General features: G+C 35.5%; 1 protein-coding gene across 1 annotated transcript in view; it reads right to left on the reverse strand.

Moving 5' to 3' along the window:
- The window catches only part of Cdh12 (cadherin 12, type 2 (N-cadherin 2)), a 958,345-nt gene that overhangs the window by 96,318 nt on the left and 841,998 nt on the right, over positions 1 to 20,029 (reverse strand). Inside the window, exon 6 of the mRNA XM_005386141.1 lies at positions 391 to 510. Within this exon, the coding sequence (XP_005386198.1) occupies positions 391 to 510 (120 nt within the window). The remainder of the gene's footprint in view (positions 1 to 390; positions 511 to 20,029) is intronic.

The raw sequence follows: 20,029 nt of genomic DNA on the forward strand, positions 1-20,029 counted from the left end.
GCAGTTTGTTTACTTTTTTTTTTATTTAGAAGTGAAATTTGCTTTGAAGACACTGGCCAAGAAAACCAGTGATGTCGTTGTTTCAAATCTGTCAAGTCTCTCCTTCCTCTCACAAAAACCATGTCTGGAAATCTAAAATAAGACAGAGAACCCCTAGTTGGAAGTTTGTACTCCACAAATATAATGGGAAAAGATTTATATGTACACAAAGCTCAATCAAAGGGAAATAGCTCTGCAGCCAGCAGGTAAGATGCTATCTTATTTGCTTAATGTGAAGCTCACTGAATCTTTATTGCTGTATTAGAAGAGGCAATTTCCCATGCCAAGATTTAATTAAAGCTTAAATATTTGAAGGAGCCATGATAATGCTGTCTCTAATAAAAAATTTACCTGTCTTGGGATCAATAGAGAAATAAGGCTGTCCCTGAAGAATGCTGTAAACGACTCTGGCACTGTTTCCATAGGTCGGGTCATCTGCATCTGTGGCCTTGACCTGCAGCACATATGCACCTGGAAAATAAGACAACACAACTCTAGCACTTCTCCTTTACAGAGTTCAAGGTCGTATCGATTATCTGGTGAGCTCCATTTTCCTTTGGAATTTGGTATTTCTCAGGGATAATCCTTGCCACAGTGCTGAGCAATGACAAAAAAAAGTCCAAAGTACAATGAAATATAATATTATCTCAATAAGAATGGCTACCACAAACACAGTTGTACAAAACATAAATTTAACAAGAGCTGCAGAAGATATGGAAAACACTTAGACATGTTCTTGGTGGAGATGTAATTTGCTGCAACTGCTATGGAAAAAATAGAACTTCCATAGGATCCAGCATTTCCAGTACCGAGTACATATCCAAAAGAAAAGACTTCCACATGAGAAAAAGACATCTGCACTCCTCTGTCCATTTCACCACTACTTAAAATAGTCCAGAAGTGGAAAAAGAAATGAAAAACAAGTACGGCATGATCTCATTCATAGTGGAATCTAAAAAAGTAAATCTCATACATGTTAAGGGCGCCATGTTGGTTTGTAGAAGTCAGGGACAGTAAGGAAAGAGTGGGACGGAGATATTGATTAATGGATTCTGAGTTAGGTTACACAGGAATAAAACTTTCTGGTAGCCTATTGAATATTCCATGGGTGTAGAAAATAATAACATATGTATCAAAAGCTAAAGGAAATCCTTTTGAAATTTCCACCACAAAGAAATGATAAATATTTGGGGATAAGAGTCTGGAATTTAGGGGCTGGGGATTTAGCTCAGCGGCAAAAGCGCCTGCCTGGCAAGCGCAAGGTCGTGAGTTCGGTTCCCGGCACCGGAGAAAAACCAAAAAAAAAAAAAAAAGTCTGGAATTTATACATTATATAACATATGTATGCATAAAATTATATCACAGATGAACACTCTTTACATTTTTATTGATCAGTTAAAATTATTTTTTAAGTAATTGGGCAGTAATATATTTATTACTGCAAATAACATATATTTTCAATATCAGTCATAATAGCTATAACCTTTTCTAGTAGCTAGATCGTTGAGCTGAAAGCCATCACAATAAACTTATTGATGTTTAAACAAAGAAAACAGGGACACCACTTCTATTAGCTCATCTAGTTACTATAGATTCTTTAATTTCATTATTCAAATATCAATAGACAAGCTAAAAGGTTTAAAATGGCTTACTGAACTTTGAATGTCATTAAATTATTTACAAATGTAATTTTCAAATCAACAGCTACATATTAGCATTGGGCATATTTTAATTAGAAAAAATTAAGTAATTGAGAAATAATAAATATTTGCAGTGTCAAATAGTATTTGCCACCTCTTGGTCTCAGGACTGAATTAACTTGAGAGTTTATAGACATGTGAAACCCCTATTTACAACCCAAACTATTGTAGCTTTTTCCCTCCATTCTTTAAACTCTAGAAAATATACAAAGTATAAGAAGTTGAAAGGTACTGTCCTATTTTTCTCTTATCATCTCATAAACATATGCAAATCAGTCTCTAATAAATTTTAAGTACCCTTTCTAACATCCTGTTCAATTTGCTAGTTGTAAAGTCAAACAAAAGTTGAAGATATAATTTGTAACAAATGAAATTCATTCCTGATACTTAGAACACAAAGAGATGGAAGTGCTTGAGGATACACACAGACACACAGACACACAGACAGACACCCACACAGACACACACACACACACACACACACACCCCTATTCACAAATTTTATAGTGTCCGCAACTCTGCCTCTTGAGGGTTGTCCTGGCTTCTATCTAGATTGCCCCCAAAGCCTCATGGCTTCATAGGTAGGGTTTTTCAACTGTGCCTAATTTAGGGTGCGTGAATATGGACTAAAGTTACTAGATGACTAAATTAGCCCACTAATTGCTTTAGCTTAGTTGGTCTGGGATAATGGGAAGCCCCTCCCTGGCTGTGGGTGGCAGCAACAAATTGTCTAGTGGCCTGGAATAAAAGAGAAATTTCGCTCTGTGCTGTAGCTTGCTGCCTCCGCCTGCCAGGGTATGGACTTTTGCTCCTGTGCACTGCATTTTGCTGCACTGCCCTGCCTGGGAGCCAGCTGAATATTAACCAAACCCTCAGCAACAAGAAAAGAAACCAAGACAGAGGCCTTCTAATACAGTCAGTCTTTTGATTGCAGAAAGCAGAAATGTCCTTTCTATTCAGTCATGCATTCAATGCGTTTCCTAAAGAAAATACAGTTTAGATTCAGAGTCTAGAATGAGTCATCCCTTTAGCTTTCCTTTACTGTTTTTTTCTTTTTTCAATAAAGTGTTGCAGGAATGGCAAGAGGAATGATAGCCTTCTGCATACATCCACTGTCATATACTTTTGCTTTCAGCACTGTGATGAATTCTAGCCATATGAACAGATGAAAAATAGGTTACGTCAGCTTTTTCCAGCACAGGGAATTTCTAGAAGGTAAGTAAGGATATATTAATGAGAAGTCAAGGGTGATGACTAATGGAATCTATCATCATCACCGATGTGCTCATCAACATCAATATTTGCACTACCATTAATCATAATTTGGCAAGTGTTTATTTCTGTGAAGCATTGGATACCTGTCTTAAAGATTTATTAAAACTGCCTTTACTTAGTACTGTAGAAATACAAATTTTATGGACAATGAAGTTTTACTTTCTCAACAGTGATTTGTACATCACACTTCTCTCCAATAACTTTGCGATCTTGCATGTCTTGTGCGGGCAAAGTCAGATGATTTTTAAGTAGTGCCCCATTCTACATATAAATAATGCAATTGAAAAGCTATGAATTGTTTAAATCTGTTGGTAAATTTGAAGAGTAAAGCATTATATTTAAAAGATACATATATAACATTATGTTTGGGAAATAAAAATATTTAAGAAATAGAAATATATAGTAACAAATGTAATAAATGTTTCCTAAGTTAACACCATATGCAAAGCCCATGAGGAATGCAATAAATTAGAAATATCTTTCTTTTTACATTTTTGTTTTAAATTTGAATATCAACCTCAAAATTGTATATTAAAGAAATATTTCTTCCAAAATTGTTAATATATTATATATGTTAAAAGTTTCATAGTAGGGGCTGGGGATTTAGCTCAGCGGCAAAAGCACCTGCCTGGCAAGCACAAGATCGTGAGTTCGGTTCCCGGTACCGGAGAAAAACCAAAAAAAAAAAAAGTACTTTTTTATTAATTAAGTTTCTGGTACGTTTAGGTATACATAATGATCATATTCATTGTAGGAAATTTATACCTGTACATGTTATAACTTTATTCCCATTCTCCTACCCTCCCTTCAACCCCTCTTTCCCTCATTTACAAAAGCTTTGTTTCCATTTTTTTCTTCTTTTCTCATCATTTTGTTTTCCTTTTCCTTCCATTTCCCCTCCCCCTTGCTAATTCTCCTTTCCATCTGAACATTATGGATACAAATAGCAGATATTACACATTCTTAGCCAAAAGGTGCACAGAAGAACAATGATCACATTTATGTGTATTTCTGTAGTTGATCCAACTATTAAAAATAACTCTTCACTCAAATTCAGAAAAGGCTAATACTTCCTCAGCCAGAGGGCAGATTTCAGTCTGAATTCATCCAGAATTCTCAAAGCTGTCTTAATAGGTGTTTGCAAGTGCACCATTAAACACCTTCCTATCTTTTTTTTGTCAGCTGTTTTGTCAGCTTTATGGCTTCCACCAAACAGACGCAAATCCTCGAGTCCTCTGACACTATTAAACACTCCATACCCAGGAGATAGAAGCAAGAGTGGTGGATAGGGGCATATATGATGTGAATCATGAAAATAACTCACAAGTCAATGATTTTCACAGAGACTGGGGTATTCCTAACCCTGTATGTAGCAGTCGGCCTGGAATTTATTCTCTTACCATTCAGAGCCAAGGAAGGCACTTCAGCCCATTCTAACTGTGAGAGAGAGAGTGTGTAGGGGTTGGGGATTTAGCTCAGCGGCAAAGCGCCTGCCTGGCTAAGTGCAAGGTTGTGAGTTCGGTTCCCGGTACCAGAGAAAAACCAAAAAAAAAAAAAAAAGAGAGAGAGTGTAGCTGGCTCACAGGGAAAACATTGCTTTATGCACCACTGGACATGGGGTAGAGAATGTTCACTGAATCACTTCAGGTTCCCTTTAACACTGCTCTGATCAATAAGAAATTAATTATTGTAATTTTTAGTAAGTGAAAGCCCACACTAAAGGTTAGTTGGAGGGTAATAGCTCCATTTTAAATTTAAACAGCCACGCAAAAGAGAGTAAAGATATATAAAACTAAGAGCAAGGGCCAGAGAAATGATCACTGAGAGGCACAGAACCATGATGAAGAAAGACAAGGTGTGAGGAGGAGCCCATTGGATAGAGCTTCGCCAGTATTCACTCCCTTCTAAATGGCTATGAATTGGAGTTCATCTGTGAACTGATTTGAATATCATATTAGCTCAGGATGCGGTAGGCTGCATGACTTGTCGGAATTCTATGCTCTTACAATTTTGGAGGGAGAAAGTTCAAAGTGAAAGTGTTGGAAATACTGTGTTCTGGTGAAAACGCTCTTGCTGCTTCCCAAATGATTTTCCTCTTTCTGTTCAATTGGTCTTTTCTCTGTGCACATGTACAGTGAGACGAGGATCAGCTTTCTCCTTCTCCTCTTTATGACACCATCTGTATCAGGGCAGGACCCTGCTGTAATGGGTTTACTTAACTTAAAGATTTTCAAGTTATGTTGAAAACATTAACAAAAATCATGATCCTTGAAGTTTTTATTTCAATAAGGAAAATTTATACTTATAATACTTAATATGATCAGGAAAGGCATAGGCAGAAGCTCAGCTATTTAACAGGTTCTAAAGACTTGATTCAAAATCATGGGCATTTTTTTTTCACTCATTCAATCAGTTATCCATTTTACAAATATTCTCAGATTTCCAATCAGGTGATGGGCATATTGATTGCATGCTAGACAAATAATATGATCCAAACAGAAAGACTAAAGCTTTACTAATAATATGCTACATAGAAGGAAATGAAGGAGAAACACATTCAAGTTGAGGAACTTCTTATATGAACATCAGGAAACAAAACTGAGCCTTTAAAAGGTCCTGAATGAGTAAAGTGAGGTGGTATTTACAATTTTATTCTAGCTGATTTATTTTATTAACAAATAAAAATTGTGCATATTTACTGCATACACCATGATAATTTAAAATTTGTGTATATCATGGAATGGCTAAATTAACTACTCTTGCATTTCATTACATACTTAAAATTTTTATAACAGTATTTAAAAGTGGGATAGTTTGAACAATTTTAAATAATACAATGCAGATGGCCCCTAACTTAATGACAGTGTAACTGAGGGATTTGTGACTTAATAATGACGTGAAAACCATCGGCATGCTTTAGCAACCACATTTCGCATTTTGAATTCTGATCTTTTACTGACCTAGTGACGCAGAGTAGGGCACTCAGCCACAGCAGTGGCTAGCCCCTGCACTCAGTCAAACTCGCAGTCATGAGATTAAACCACCAACGCGCTCTGTTAGACACAGGTAGTCCACAAAATACGTAGTCAGCACTACATTACAAAACATGTTTTGTATTGATTTTGTACGACTGTCAGCTAAAGTTAGTCCTGAGTGTGTTTCAGTTAGGCTATGCAGAGCTATGGTTTTGATAAGTTAGCTATAATAAATGCATTCCTTAATGCACTTTCAATTGATGGGTTCCTGGGATGTAACCCACCTGTACATTGTTGCTAACTATTTTCTCCCTGATGCATAATACACCTCTTGAATATACTTTTGCTCACTATTTTTTTTTTTTTATCTCTGGACCAAGGTCTCCCAAACTTCCATCCTCCTAGCTTCTGGAAATCACCATTCTACTCCCTGCCTCAGTGAGGTGCTATGAAGAAAGTATACTCCATGCAGGCAGTGATAGGTACAATATGTCCCAAAGCAAGACATCTTCAAAGTGTTGATGGGAATCTCAGAGAAATCAGAGCCACTGGGGATCATAAATGAGAGAGAAAGGACAGAAGAGAAAAGGATGTAATTAGACTTTTAAACTATTCCTCTTTTATTTCTTATTTTAAACTGTTTTTTTTTTTTTTTTTTTTTTTTTCTGGTACCGGGAATCGAACTCACGATCTTGTGCATGTCCAGCAAGCGCTGTGCCACTGAGCTAAATCCCCAGCCCCTCTTTCTTATTCTCGCTTGGTATTTTTTTGTTGTTGTTTCTTTTAAAATAATTATTATATGCTTTCAGTCGATGTGTTTAGATTCATTTTAGCAAGTAGACACATTTAACAGATTTTTATTCTTTTACTTCCCTTTCCTTCCCCTCCCCACCATTCTCCCTCTCTCTTTCTCTAGCCTCCCCCCTTTTTAGTTCATGTTTGTGACATGTAATGATCACATACTTTTTGGAGGTCGGTACATGTACCCACTGCATCTCAAATCTTTTTATGTCTTCTTCTCCTACTTCCTTCTTCTCATCCTCTGTATTCTGTTCCCTTTCCATTTGCAAAAGGTCTCTCCCTGTTTTTCCAATCAATTTAACAGTCTTTTATTTAGTTGTTTGCTTATACTTTGGATTACTCAAATAAGAGACATCATATGGTATTTAAGTATATATGTCCTATTTCATTCTTTTAACATTCCATTTATGATGTACATCTATTTTCCTACAAATGTCTTGAGTTTATTCTTCTTTATACCTGAGTAGTGTTCCATTACATATACATGCCACATTTTCTTTATCCATTTGTCACTTGATAGACATATAGGCTGCTTCCAAGACTGAGCCGTGGTGAATTGTGTTGCTATAAATATTGATATGCATGTATCACTGTACTAGGATGTCTTTAGCTCTTTCAAGAAACTGCTTAGAAAGAGAATGGGGGGATCAAGCAGAATTTCTATTTTTAGATTTTTGTAAAATCTCCATATTGATTTCCATAACGGCTGAAAAAGTTTGCATTTCCATGTACAGTGTAGGAGGGTTCCATTGTTACCACTGCCATGGTATTGTTTGTTTTCCTGGATTTCTTAATGATTGGTATTCTTCCTGGAATGAGATGAAATCTTAGTGTTGTTTTAGTTATCATTTCTCTAGTGAGCATAGACTTGAAAACTTTTTCATATTTATTGGCCATTTGTATTTCTTCTTCTGAGAAGTGTCTAGTCATTTCACTTGCCCATTTTTTGATTGGCTCTTCTCTTTGGAATGTCCAATACTTTCAGTTCTATATGCATTTTACATATCTTCTTTGTGCAAAATAGCTAGCAATTTTTTTCGCATTTTGAAAGCTGTCTCTTTATTTTGTTTATTGTTTCCTTTGTTGTGCAGATGTGTTTAAATTTGATACAACTCCATTTATTTATTCTTGTTATTTCTTGTGCCACTGAAGTCCTTTTCAGAATGGCATTTGCCTACACCTGTGACTTCAAGAGTCTTTCCAATTTATTTTCTTTAGATTAAGTGTTTCTGATTTAATATTTAGATATTTGACTGGTTTTGATTTTAGTTTAGCACATGGTCAGAGACGTGGGTCTAGGTTCCATCTCCTGCCTATGGATAGCCAGTTTTCCCAGAAACATTGCTAAGTAGGCTAGCTTTCCTCCAACATACAATTTCGGCCTCTTTGTCAAAGATCAAGTAGCTGAATGCTTTTGGGCTTACTTCTGTATGCTGTATTCTGTTCTGTTGACCCCAGGTCAATTTTTGTGTCAGTGCTATGCCTTTTTAAATCATGATCACTGGGGCTGGGAATTTAGCTCAGTGGCAAAGTGCCTGCCTGGCAAGTACAAGGTCATGAGTTCGATTCCCAGTACCAGATGAAAAATGAACGTCACTGTCACCATGTAGTACAACTATGAATTAGGTATTGCGATGCCTCTTGCTTTGCTCTTGTTGACTACAATTTTTTTTTGACTCTGGATCTCTTCTGTTTTCATATAAATTTTAGGAATATTTTCTCTTGTTCTATGAGAAATGCTGTAGGCATTTTGATTGGGTTGATTTAAACCTACATATTGGTTTTGGAAGTGTGGCCATTCTTGTCATATTGCTTTCATCTGAAACAGGAGATATCTTTCTATTTTCTCATTTTTTTTCAGAGTACTGTAGTTTTCATTGTCTAGGTGTTAAAGTTTCTTGGTTAGGTTAATTCATGGATATTTCATTTTTCTTAATAGTATCATTAATGGTATTGTTTTAATAATTTTCTCTCATTGAGCTCATTGTTGGTGTACATTAATACAATTGATTTTTGTGTGTTGATTTTTTTTTTTTTTTCCTCCGGCACCAGGAACCAAACTCACGACCTTGTGCTTGCCAGGCAGGCACTTTGCCGCTGAGCTAAATTCCCAGCCCTGTGTGTTGATTTATACCCTGGTACATTCCTGAATTTGGTAATGCATTCTAGGAGACTTGGTGGAATTATTTGGGTCTTCTAGGTAGAGGATCATGTGACTCTTAATATTTTGAGTTTTTTCTTTCTTAAACGTATCCCTTTTACTTCTTTCTCTTGCCTTATTGCTCTAACTAATATTTCAACTAATTTCTAGCTAATATTTCTGTTCAGTGTTGAACAGAAATGGTGATAGTGGGCATGCCTATTTTGTTCTTGAATTTAGAAAGTTTTCAGTTTTTCCCTGTTTAAAATGATGTTGGCTGGTGGTTTATCATAAATGGCTTTTATCAGATTCAGGTAAGGTCTTTCTGTGTGTATTTTATTCAGAGGTTTTATCATGAACATCTGTTGGATTTGTCCAAAGTCTTCTGTGCATCTGCTGAGGTAATCATGTTCTTTTTGTCCATGCTGCTGGCTTTGCAGTGTGTTACATTTATTGATTTGTGTATGGTGAACCACCCTTGCAATGCTGGAATACTTTGTCATAATATATGATCCAAGTGATGCTTTATTACATTCCATTTTTCAATATTTAATGCGGACTTTTTTCATTTATATTCATTAGGGAAGTCAACTGTAGTTTTTTTTTTTTTTTTTTTCTTCAAAGTAGGGCTTTTCCTGATTTTGGAATCAAAGCGATGCTGACTTCCAGAAATTAGTTTAGAAACAACCTTCCCTTTCAGTTTCTTTTTTTTTTTTTTTTTTGTTTTGTTTTTCTCTGGTACAGGGAACCGAACTCACGACCTTGTGCTTGCCAGGCAGGCGCTTTTTCCGCTGAGCTAAATCCTCAGCCCCCCCCTTTTAGTTTCTTTAAAGAGTTTGAGGAATGCTGCTGTTATAATATCCTGAAACATCTTATAAAACTCAGCAGTGAATCCATAAGGTCTTGTGCTTTTCTGAGTTTATATTCTTTTTTTTTAAAATTCCTGCCTCAATTTCATTGCTTGTTATTGGATTGTTCAGAATTATTATGTGTTTATTTCATTTTAATAATTTATAAGAGTTTATGATTCTGCCTTTTAAAGATTTTCCAAATTGTTGGAATATAATTTTTCATTCTTATTACTATCTTCTGAAATTTAGTGTCCACTGTGCTTTTTCTTTTTTCATTTCTAATCGCCTTGTGAATTTTTTCTCCCTTTATTTTGGTAAGTTTGGCTAAGTGTTTCTCTATTTATTGTTTCAAAGAAACAGCTTTTTGATTTGTTCACTATTGCTATCATCATGTGAACATTGTGCAGAATTTCTCTCTTGGGAATTTTTGAACTGGGTTTCCACTCGATTTTGTTGTTGTTGTTACTTTCCCTTCAGATTTTTTTTCTTATTTGATTTAGTTGTTTATTTTCTCTCCTCTCCTCTCCTCCTCTCCTCTCCTCCTCTCCTCTTCTCCTTATTCCTTTCCTTAAGTGCTATTTTTTTGTAGCAATCTTATTTTCTTACTTTTTACATGTTGCTCCCAGTTTTTAAACAGTTCCATTTTCCCAATAACCTGCTTTCTCTCAGTCACTGCTATCGTACCTCACATTAACTTTCAGTTCTTCTTGAATTTTCCCATCTTAACTGGCCTCTTCCCCCTTAAAGTTCACACATATATTAGCAGGTTCTGACAACCTCCAGCATTTGATTCCAAATTATGCCTCTCTTCCTTACATCCCACTTTTGCCCCTACAAATATATTCTTAATTCCTCAACTCTAACGCTCATTTCAACTATAAAGGACTTCCAAAAGTTCTGATCCCCTTATATTTTATGTGATATTATTTCTTCTAATGAATTCTCCTCTTTCACCCATTCCTCCCCCTCCTCTCTTCCTTTCCCCTTCTGCATCCTAGACTAACCACTAATAACAATATAGTAAAGGCAGTGAAGAGTATTGCTATAAGGTGAAAGTGTAATTACAAAGTTTAGACGTGATATATAGAAGTGATATATAATCTGCTATATTGATGCAGATATAACCACTCTTAATTCTCCCCTCACAGCACAGTAACAAGGTGAAATCTATCTAAATTAAGTAGCTGAATGTGAGCACACTATCTCTGGACAAATGAAGACACAAATTTATCACTGAAATGCAGAATCAAACTAAAACATCCTGCATATCTACTACATTGTCTCTCTCAACTCTACTTGACCTCAACACTCAGCACCAAAGAGGGCAAAAATTGGAAAACAAGACAACAAAAGGCACTCCAGATGTAGGGGCACTGATGGAGAGGAAAACAAACACCAGGTACTAGAGCTTTACAAATTGATTAAAGAAGAGAGGAACTCAGCAGGTGCAAAGAGGAAATGATCCAAAAGTTTATGAAATTACACAAAAGTGACCAGTATGTGAGAAACAAACAAAAAATTGCAAGAGTTGATCAAAACAGTTCAAAAAATGAATGACAAACTTAGCAGAGATATAAAGTCCATGAAGAAGTATAAGATAGAAAGGCCAGAAATAAAAATTCTATGGAATTTATAAATTTTATAAATGACCAATGTGAGAGAATGCTTTCTGTCTTTTTAAAAACAGGTTCTCAATGTACAGTTCAGGTTGGCCTTAAACTCACTTTGTAGCCCAGGCTGGCCTGGAACTTGCAACGATCCTCCTGCCTCAGCCTCCCAAATACTGGGATTACAGGTGTGTGAAACCACACCCAGCTGAGAGAATGCTTTCTGAAACAGAAGACAAATGAGAATTTATTATGAATTACTTAATTCTTAAAAATAATGAGAATAAGAAAAACTCATCCAACAGCTAGCAGACTGTGCTAAGAAGACCAGTATAAGGTGAATTTGAGTTAAAGAGAAACTAGGAGACACCACACATGAACTAAAAATATCTGTCTACAGAAATCATGATAGAATACTTTCCAAATATAATGAAAGATCTCAACATATAGGTAATCAAATCTTATAGAACACTAAGTAACTACAATGAAAACAAAAGCTTAAAGGAAAATCCACATGTTTAAAAAAAGACAATTTTGAGAGCTTAAAAAAAGAACAAAAAAATCACATATAAGTGTAAAGCCATTATATTTCAGCACACTTCTCCACACAAGGTTTAAAGGCAAGGAGAGCATGGTTTGAAGTATTTCAAGCCCTAAAAGCAAACTTCCAACTCAGATTAACATATTCTATGAAACTTTCAAAACAGATGGAAAAGTATTACATTCCAGGAAAAAGGAACAATTTAAAAGATACATGAACATCAAACCAGCACTCCAGAAAATACTCAAGAATATTCTACATGTAGACAATAAGCTAAGACAGTGACCAATGCAGATAGAATGAATATATCATGCAAGGCAAATAGATAAACAAAAGAGAAAAAATAAAGGAGTTATCAAAAGAAAACTGTAATATCAGGAATAAGTCTACACTTTTCACTAATTACTGTCAATGTTAATAGCTCAAATCTCCTTTAAGACAGATTGGCAGACTCAATCCAAAAAACAGAATCCAACATTCTGTTGCGTTTAAGAAACTTCCAAAAGATATTCAAAGACTAAAAATGAAAAGATGGAAAACAGTATTGCATGTGCCTAGACCACATAAGCAAGTAGCAGTGACAATTTCAATTTCAGACAAATTAAGCTTCAAACTAAAACTAATCAGAAGAGATAGCAAATATCACTACACAGTCGTTAAGGAAACAACCCAATAAGAAGGGATAATATTTGTAAATATATATGCGCAAAATACTCCCAATTTCATAAAACAAACACTCATAGACATAAAAGATCAGTTAACACCAACAAAATCATACTGGGTGACCTCAGTACCAGACTGTCACAATGAGACAGATCAACTAAACAAAAATAAATGAAAGAACAGAACTCAACCAGACCTTTAAATAAATGGATTTTATTTATATCTGCAGCATAATTCACCCTACTACTACAGAATCACATTTATCTCAGCAGCACACTGAACTTTCCACAAGACAGACCAAATACTCGTCTACAAATCCTGCTTAAGTAAGCACAAAAGAATCAAAATTACTTCCTCTTTTAATATTAGACAGTTGTGCTTTTAAACTACAAATCAACCACAGAAACACACACACACAAATATGAATACCTGGAAATTTAGTAATATACTTTTTAATACCCAATATGTCACAGAGAAATCAAGACAATCTCAAAAGAAATTAAACAATTTCTGGAATCAAATAACTGTGTTAATACTGTACAGCCAACCCTATGAGACAGTGAAAATAGTCCTAAAATGGAAGCTTCTTTCTACCAATGATCACATTAGAAAAACACAGTGAGCTCAAATAAATAATTTACTGATCAATCTTATGATATTCAAGAAACAAGAACAATTCAAACCCTAACAGAATTTAAGGAGGAAAATCATAGAGATCAGAGCAGAAATTTTTATATGGGTTTTTAAAACCCCTCTTATCAATGTTTTAGAGTTTACTAGCTAACATGTACTTAAGTTTATCTCTATATAACTATTTATATACTTACCAGTAATTTGTTTTTAAATGTTTCTTTGTAGAAAATATGCAGAATTATTCCTTTTCTCTAACCTTACATTACTTAAGTAATATGTTGAAGAGATATTATATAAAATCATGCAGAAATCCATCTCAATTTTTTTAAGTGTTTCATTTCAGTGGGCCCTCTTCTTGGAGGATTTTATATTCCTCTTACAAAAATTCCGTGACTGATAAATTTCCTATCACTGGAATGGATGGGTTAGAAACATGAATTTAACATACTGACAAATATTGTCAAGTTGACTATGAGTAGATTTTGGAAACTTACACATAAAATTTCAAACGCACATTGCAATTTCTTTTCAAATAAAAGTGGAAAACTTCATATTTTTCAACAAAAAGGAAGAAATTAAGCAGCATGCAAATGTAATGCAGGCAGGTGTTCAGAATAAAGTCTAAGTGGGCATATATGCACACGTGCATATTCATGAATGCAAGACACTATCAATGAATGGGACATTAGAAGATTTTTAACATGAAGTGATTTAAGGCAGTTTCATTATAAAGTAAAATTAAGGATAGATGCATGACAGGTGAGTTTAGTTTTTATACTAACTTGGCTTTCTAATCAATTTTTGCATTAAATTTCACTGCACTGCTCAAGGACACCTGATTCTTAGATTCTTTTTATGGACAGTCATGCTGTGTCCACCCTTAAACCTATAAATGAATTCTGTCATCAGCTAGTTCTACACAGGAAATTTTTAACAAGGATTATTAAGAACACCAGTTCTTGAAACCCATCTGAGAGGATAATTTATTCCTCTTCACTGTGTTAGTTGACAAAAATTTTTAAACCTCTGTATAGATTTGCACCAGTGCTGGGGAACATAGTTCTATCTAATTTTTCTAATATAAACCCTAATTGGGGGCTGGGGACTTAGCTCAGCGGCAAAAGCGCCTGCCTGGCAAGCGCAAGGTCGTGAGTTCGGTTCCCGGTACCGGAGAAAAACCAAAAAAAAAAAAAAAAAAAAAAAAAAAAAAACAAAAAACCCTAATTGGAAGAAGCTGCATAACTTGGCATTGTAATTCTAGGCTTTGTTCCTGGGGCCTGCATGTCCACTTTTGAATCTACTAAGATCTACTAAGCCTACTAGGCTACCAAAGGTAAATATATGTTTGTTTTATTTTCTTCATTAAAAAAATTTTGAAAAACTCATAATAACTAATACTGTTAAATGAGTTTATATTTGCAAAAATACAGGAGAATTTGTATATAGTTGCTATTTATGTGTATATAAAATAAATACATGTTAACTTATTTTTGTCATTTTTGTATGATGCATAAGAAGTAAACCATTAAAAGCTTAAAACTAGCATAAGTCATATCCACAGCACCAACCCTTTAATTTCTGAAATACTAATCTGGATTTTATAACCTATAGGTTAGCTAGCATTGATTTTGAGATATGGTCTTAAAATACATTCAAATACAAAGAAATATACTATGGTGATATTGCACCACTATCTTAGAGACCCAAGAACGGAATTTATAGTTAGTTAAATCTTTCTGAAATCATTAGAACATTTACAATGGAACTGTTGGACCATGGAACTGTTGGACCAGTTTCCCAGAGTAGAACTTAGGCTCCCTTGAACTATACTTCTAGGATCAGGACAGGCAATTCACTTTGCTCTGCCTCCAGGCCGGACCTTGCTCATCTTGACCCAGAATAACCTCTGCAGATCTCATTCTATGATATCAACTTATAATTTGTTATTCAGTCCAAGGACCCACAAGTACTCTGATGTTATAAAACTCTCCTCCTCGATATGTGCTAAATATTTTACACTATACATATTTACACTTGTGATTTAAACCTACTTTGATGGATAAGTGAATGCATTTTTATGGGCACTTTATCTCTCAGTTGTGTGCCAAGATTTTTATACGTTGAATACCAATACAGATCCTAATTCCTGTGTCCAGTGACACTCAAACTGATCTCCACTTTACTGTGAGGTGCAGTGTTGCCTCCTTTAATCTTAATGTCATCTGAGAAGCATTTTCACAGATGCTGTCAGGAAGTTCCCCAGTAATTACAGTGGAACGTATGCATTTGGAATGCATCCACTCGGTGGTTTTCAGCTCTAATTCAATAAGCCTTTTCTCAGGGTAACACTATATTCTTAAAGGGTAAAGAAATCACTTTTGACTCAAATATGCTCAGCTAACATGTTAAGGAGCATGTAATATGGCTAGCTATAACTTATTTACATATTAACTTAATATTGTTAGTTTTTATTAGGATGATTCACTCGTATTGAGTCAGATGCATCTACGTACTTACCTATCTGCATACATATTCAGTTTTTCTAATTCATTTTATCTATTACATAATATTATATACATTGTATTTATGTTTGTTTATATCTGTGTATAGACATGAGGCAGGAAGTACTGAATCTTAGTACATCTATAGTCAAAGGGGTGGATGTTCTTGGGATAGTTATTATAATGAAAATGCAATTTTAATATAGAAAGTGTTACCTTCCCCTAAATTAATCCCTCTTAACCTTAGAAGCTACCTGAAAATGTATTCATTCATATATTACTATCTTCTTTACACTGACATGCATGCTAGAAGTTGAATACTAGAATCATTTGACTCGGTTCTAATATAACACAAGCTGTTTCTTTTCCTTTTTTTTCCCATGGCCAAAAATATTTAGACCTTGTATATGTGACCGATTTCAAGCCAATAAAACAAGAAGAGGTCTGTACTAGTGCCATCCAATTAGTGCTCTCATTTTTTAAAAAAAATCTGAACACTAGTGCGCAAATGCCTGGAATGGATGTAGCCATTCTAATACCTTGAGGGAAATCCGGACCAAATCCCACATAAAAGGCTACACACGCTGGGATGAAAATGAATAGTCTTGATTAAATTTGCCCAAAGCTTAACTGCCAGTGATTTGGACCACTTGAGGCCACAAATCCCCTTTTGCATGTTATTTTAGAATTAGAGTTGAACTGAGGTTATTTATGACTCCCAAATTAACAAATTTTGGCAAGTCACTGAATCCATCTCTGTCTCCTTTACTTCACATCTAAAGTGAGAGTGTGAATAGCCAAGACCTCTTGGAACTTATGCGTGCATTTCTTCATACGAAGACACGTGCAAATGACTCAGTGGAATAACTGACACATAGTAGGCCCTCAGCGAGACAGTTGTTCAAATCCATCAGCATTATAATGCAGGGGTGGAGTTTCCATCTATTTCCAGTAATTTGTTGTGCAATTTGAAACAGAGCTATGTGTGAACTCTTTCCAAAAGAGCTTTTCTATTATCGCAGATCAATGTTTTGGATACCAGGCTTTGAATATACAAAAGCTCTGTGCAAACTTTTAAAGGAGTGGTGTGAATAATTGTATATTATGTGAACATCAAGCTTGTCCCCAGAATGGTGTCTCTGTTTTTTGATTCAAAATGTATTTAACTTCTCTAAGCAACCTCTGTAGGAATTTTTTCTATCCATGGCCCAACAAGAATTAGAGCTCCTTTCCTAAATCTTTTTTTTTTTTTTTTTTTTGGTTTTTCTCCGGTACCGGGAACCGAACTCACGACCTTGCGCTTGCCAGGCAGGCGCTTTTGCCGCTGAGCTAAATCCCCAGCCCCCCTAAATCTTTAGTTAACAAGCATCAGTCTCTTATTTAAGAATAAGAAACAACTTCATTCCATAACGGACGAGCAAGACTGAATTTAGCAATGTATGTAAGACACCTCCTGCTGATTTTTCCTCTAGTCTTGGGTCCTAACTCCCATTCCATAGTCCATCCCGTTTCATGAAGGACTGGAGACCAAGACCCCTCTTTGCTAAAATTTCACAGAATGATTCCACCAGCAGTTCACTTTATTTAAAATCTTGCTTACCATGGACATGTCCTTGTGGCCCTTGGGACCCACACCTGCAGTGTTTCAGTGTTCCAGTTCTGCGTCTGTCTAACCAAACTTGCTTCCCCGGACAGAGGTGTTCCTCATGTTTATCTGTCTTCTTTGATGATATGTAACTGGCTCATCCAAAGCTCTTTCTTCACGTTCTCTTCTATGTATTCTTCAACATTATTTCCTCCTGGTTCTCCGCTGCTCCGCTGCTCCTCTGATAATCCCTTAATCCTCTCTATAGACACAGTTTATTCTCCATGCTTTTAAAGCTTCCTGTGGTTCAGGTATTTTCTCTCACTGTACATACTTTACTCCACAGTCTCATTCCCTTTAATCCCTAGGTGCTGATGACTAAATCCTGATTGTTATAGCTTTAACTAGATGTCCCCACAAAGTCTCATGAACTAGCAGGTGCAAACCAGAACAGCATGGCAAAACAGAAACAGTCCTTGGCATGCCAGGTAAGAGGCTGTGAAGTGACTGCCTGAGAGCGCTCTTTCGTTTTCAGTCATTTCAGGCTATCATTGTACTGCTGATTTCTACTGGTCCATTGAAAGGAACAATCAAGGCTTAAACTTTTTTTTTCTTCTTTTTAATTTTTTTGACCAATCTTACATGCTATATGTGGTAATCTGAACGACTAACTTGAAGACAACAATATGCAATATGACAACCATTGTTGAATTCCTATCATCTTGTTTAGTGAAAGTCTATATCGTTTCTAGTTTTTAAAATTATTTTTATTCTCTTTAAAATCAAAAAAACTCAGGCTACAAGGCTATTTTAGTGTCACCCGCACACTAACACTAATAATTCCCATTATCCACAGCCAGAACTATGCCAAACAAATCAGTGGACACATTTAGTTATCACACACTGCTAATACACATTCCCGTACCACAGAGCTACCCTCTCTGAAAATCCCCACCTATAAGCACATGAGATTTGGAGAGATATCTAGCTACAAGCCATAAGACTGATTAACATTTATATTTACCAATTGTTTCATGTAGCAAAACTACATATTTCCTAGACCAGGATGTTAATTTGATTTCATGGTACACTTCTTCAGCACTTTTAAAAATAAATCTAACTCAGTCTCTTTAAGTGACCAAACATTGCTATATTAATCTTTCTGTATTCTGCTACTATTTTTATTCAAAATGTTAGGTTCTCACCTAGATTATAGTGTGATCATGTTTAATAATAATACAAATACTATTTATTCAGCACCTTCCGTCCACCCTGTATATTTCAGTCACATCAAGCTTTCAAAATTTAAATTCTTTGGTATCTGAACTGCTGTTTAGAATCTGTCTCTTTATCTGCAGAATCATCTCTTTTTATCCTGCCTGCTTCATATTGTTGGAAGGCGATAACAGTTCATCACAACATACTGTTCTTCCCTGGAGACTCTTGTATGCTGTTTAGAAATGTCCTCTTTCAACCACTTTAAGGACTTTCCTCAATCAGAGTTAGGTTCCTCTTTCTGAAACTTATACCTATGTTGCAAGTGTCCTTTATTCCTGTCTGTCACATCCACTGTAGCTTCCACCATCCTGCAAATATCACCTAGAGGCTGATACCGATTTATTTTCTTGTTGGAATCTCAGAATCTACTCTGGATCCTCATACCTAAGTAGCAATTAATACATGTCTGTGGTATAGATTAATAAAGGAACAAACGTGTCTGGCATAGCAGTATTTTGGATTAGCTCATGTTAGGTGTTTTCAAGAAAAGTTTAGATCCCTTGACTCAACTGAAAAGCTCAATGTTCCGTCCAGTCAGTAATTGTGACAGGAGAGCTATTTTGCTGTCTGTTACAGAAATCAAAGGAGCAACTTCAAATCAAACATGTCTGGAGAACTCTTAAGATCTGTGGTAAAAGAGTACAAGAAATCAATACCACCATATCAGTAATCTTGAAACTCCAAGACGCGGGACATCCACTGAAGAGTGCACAATGTAGAATTCCACCTTTAGTTTCCAGAAAGAAAATACATTTTCTTAAGGGCAAAGAAAATACATTTTCTTAAAGGTAAAGAAAATGTATTGATATAGCATGCATGTGGAAAATTCATTATAATAAAGTCTAGAACTACTTGCTGCAATTCACATTGCCTGGTTCCAAGTGATATTTGCTCTGATTACTCATGAGCCCAACTGCATAATAACATAGGACTTTATTACCCTTCCCAAGTGGTCAGGGTCCCACATGAGCAGTGACAGAAGTAGGGTCTTGATACAAGGGAGAAGTAACAAATGAAAGTTTAAGATTTGCTTCAAATGTTTTTGATTCAGATTCTTCCAATTTGTTAATTTGGTCTCAATTTCGTCATCTATAAAATGGGATATTTGGGGTAGAAAGCTTTAGATTCTTGCATACTGTGTATCTTCTGAATCCATCCACAGAGGCTAATTATGTTCATAGTTCCTGAAGTTAAATATTGTTCTGTTGGGCAATCTTCATTATATAGATTATCAAACTTCATTTCTCATAGGATTCTCTCAAAAATAGAACCCACCATTTTGATTTGAGTTATAGTATAGTAATCATCATCATGGTGATTTATATTTACGCATTACAAAAGAAATCCAGGGGCTGGGGATTTAGCTCAGCGGCAAAAGCGCCTGCCTGGCATGCGCAAGGTCGTGAGTTCGGTTCCCGGTACCGGAGAAAAACCAAAAAA

This window comes from Chinchilla lanigera, unplaced genomic scaffold (assembly GCF_000276665.1).
Source record: "Chinchilla lanigera isolate Chin_1 unplaced genomic scaffold, ChiLan1.0 scaffold00025, whole genome shotgun sequence".
In the NCBI taxonomy this organism is placed as follows: domain Eukaryota; kingdom Metazoa; phylum Chordata; class Mammalia; order Rodentia; family Chinchillidae; genus Chinchilla; species Chinchilla lanigera.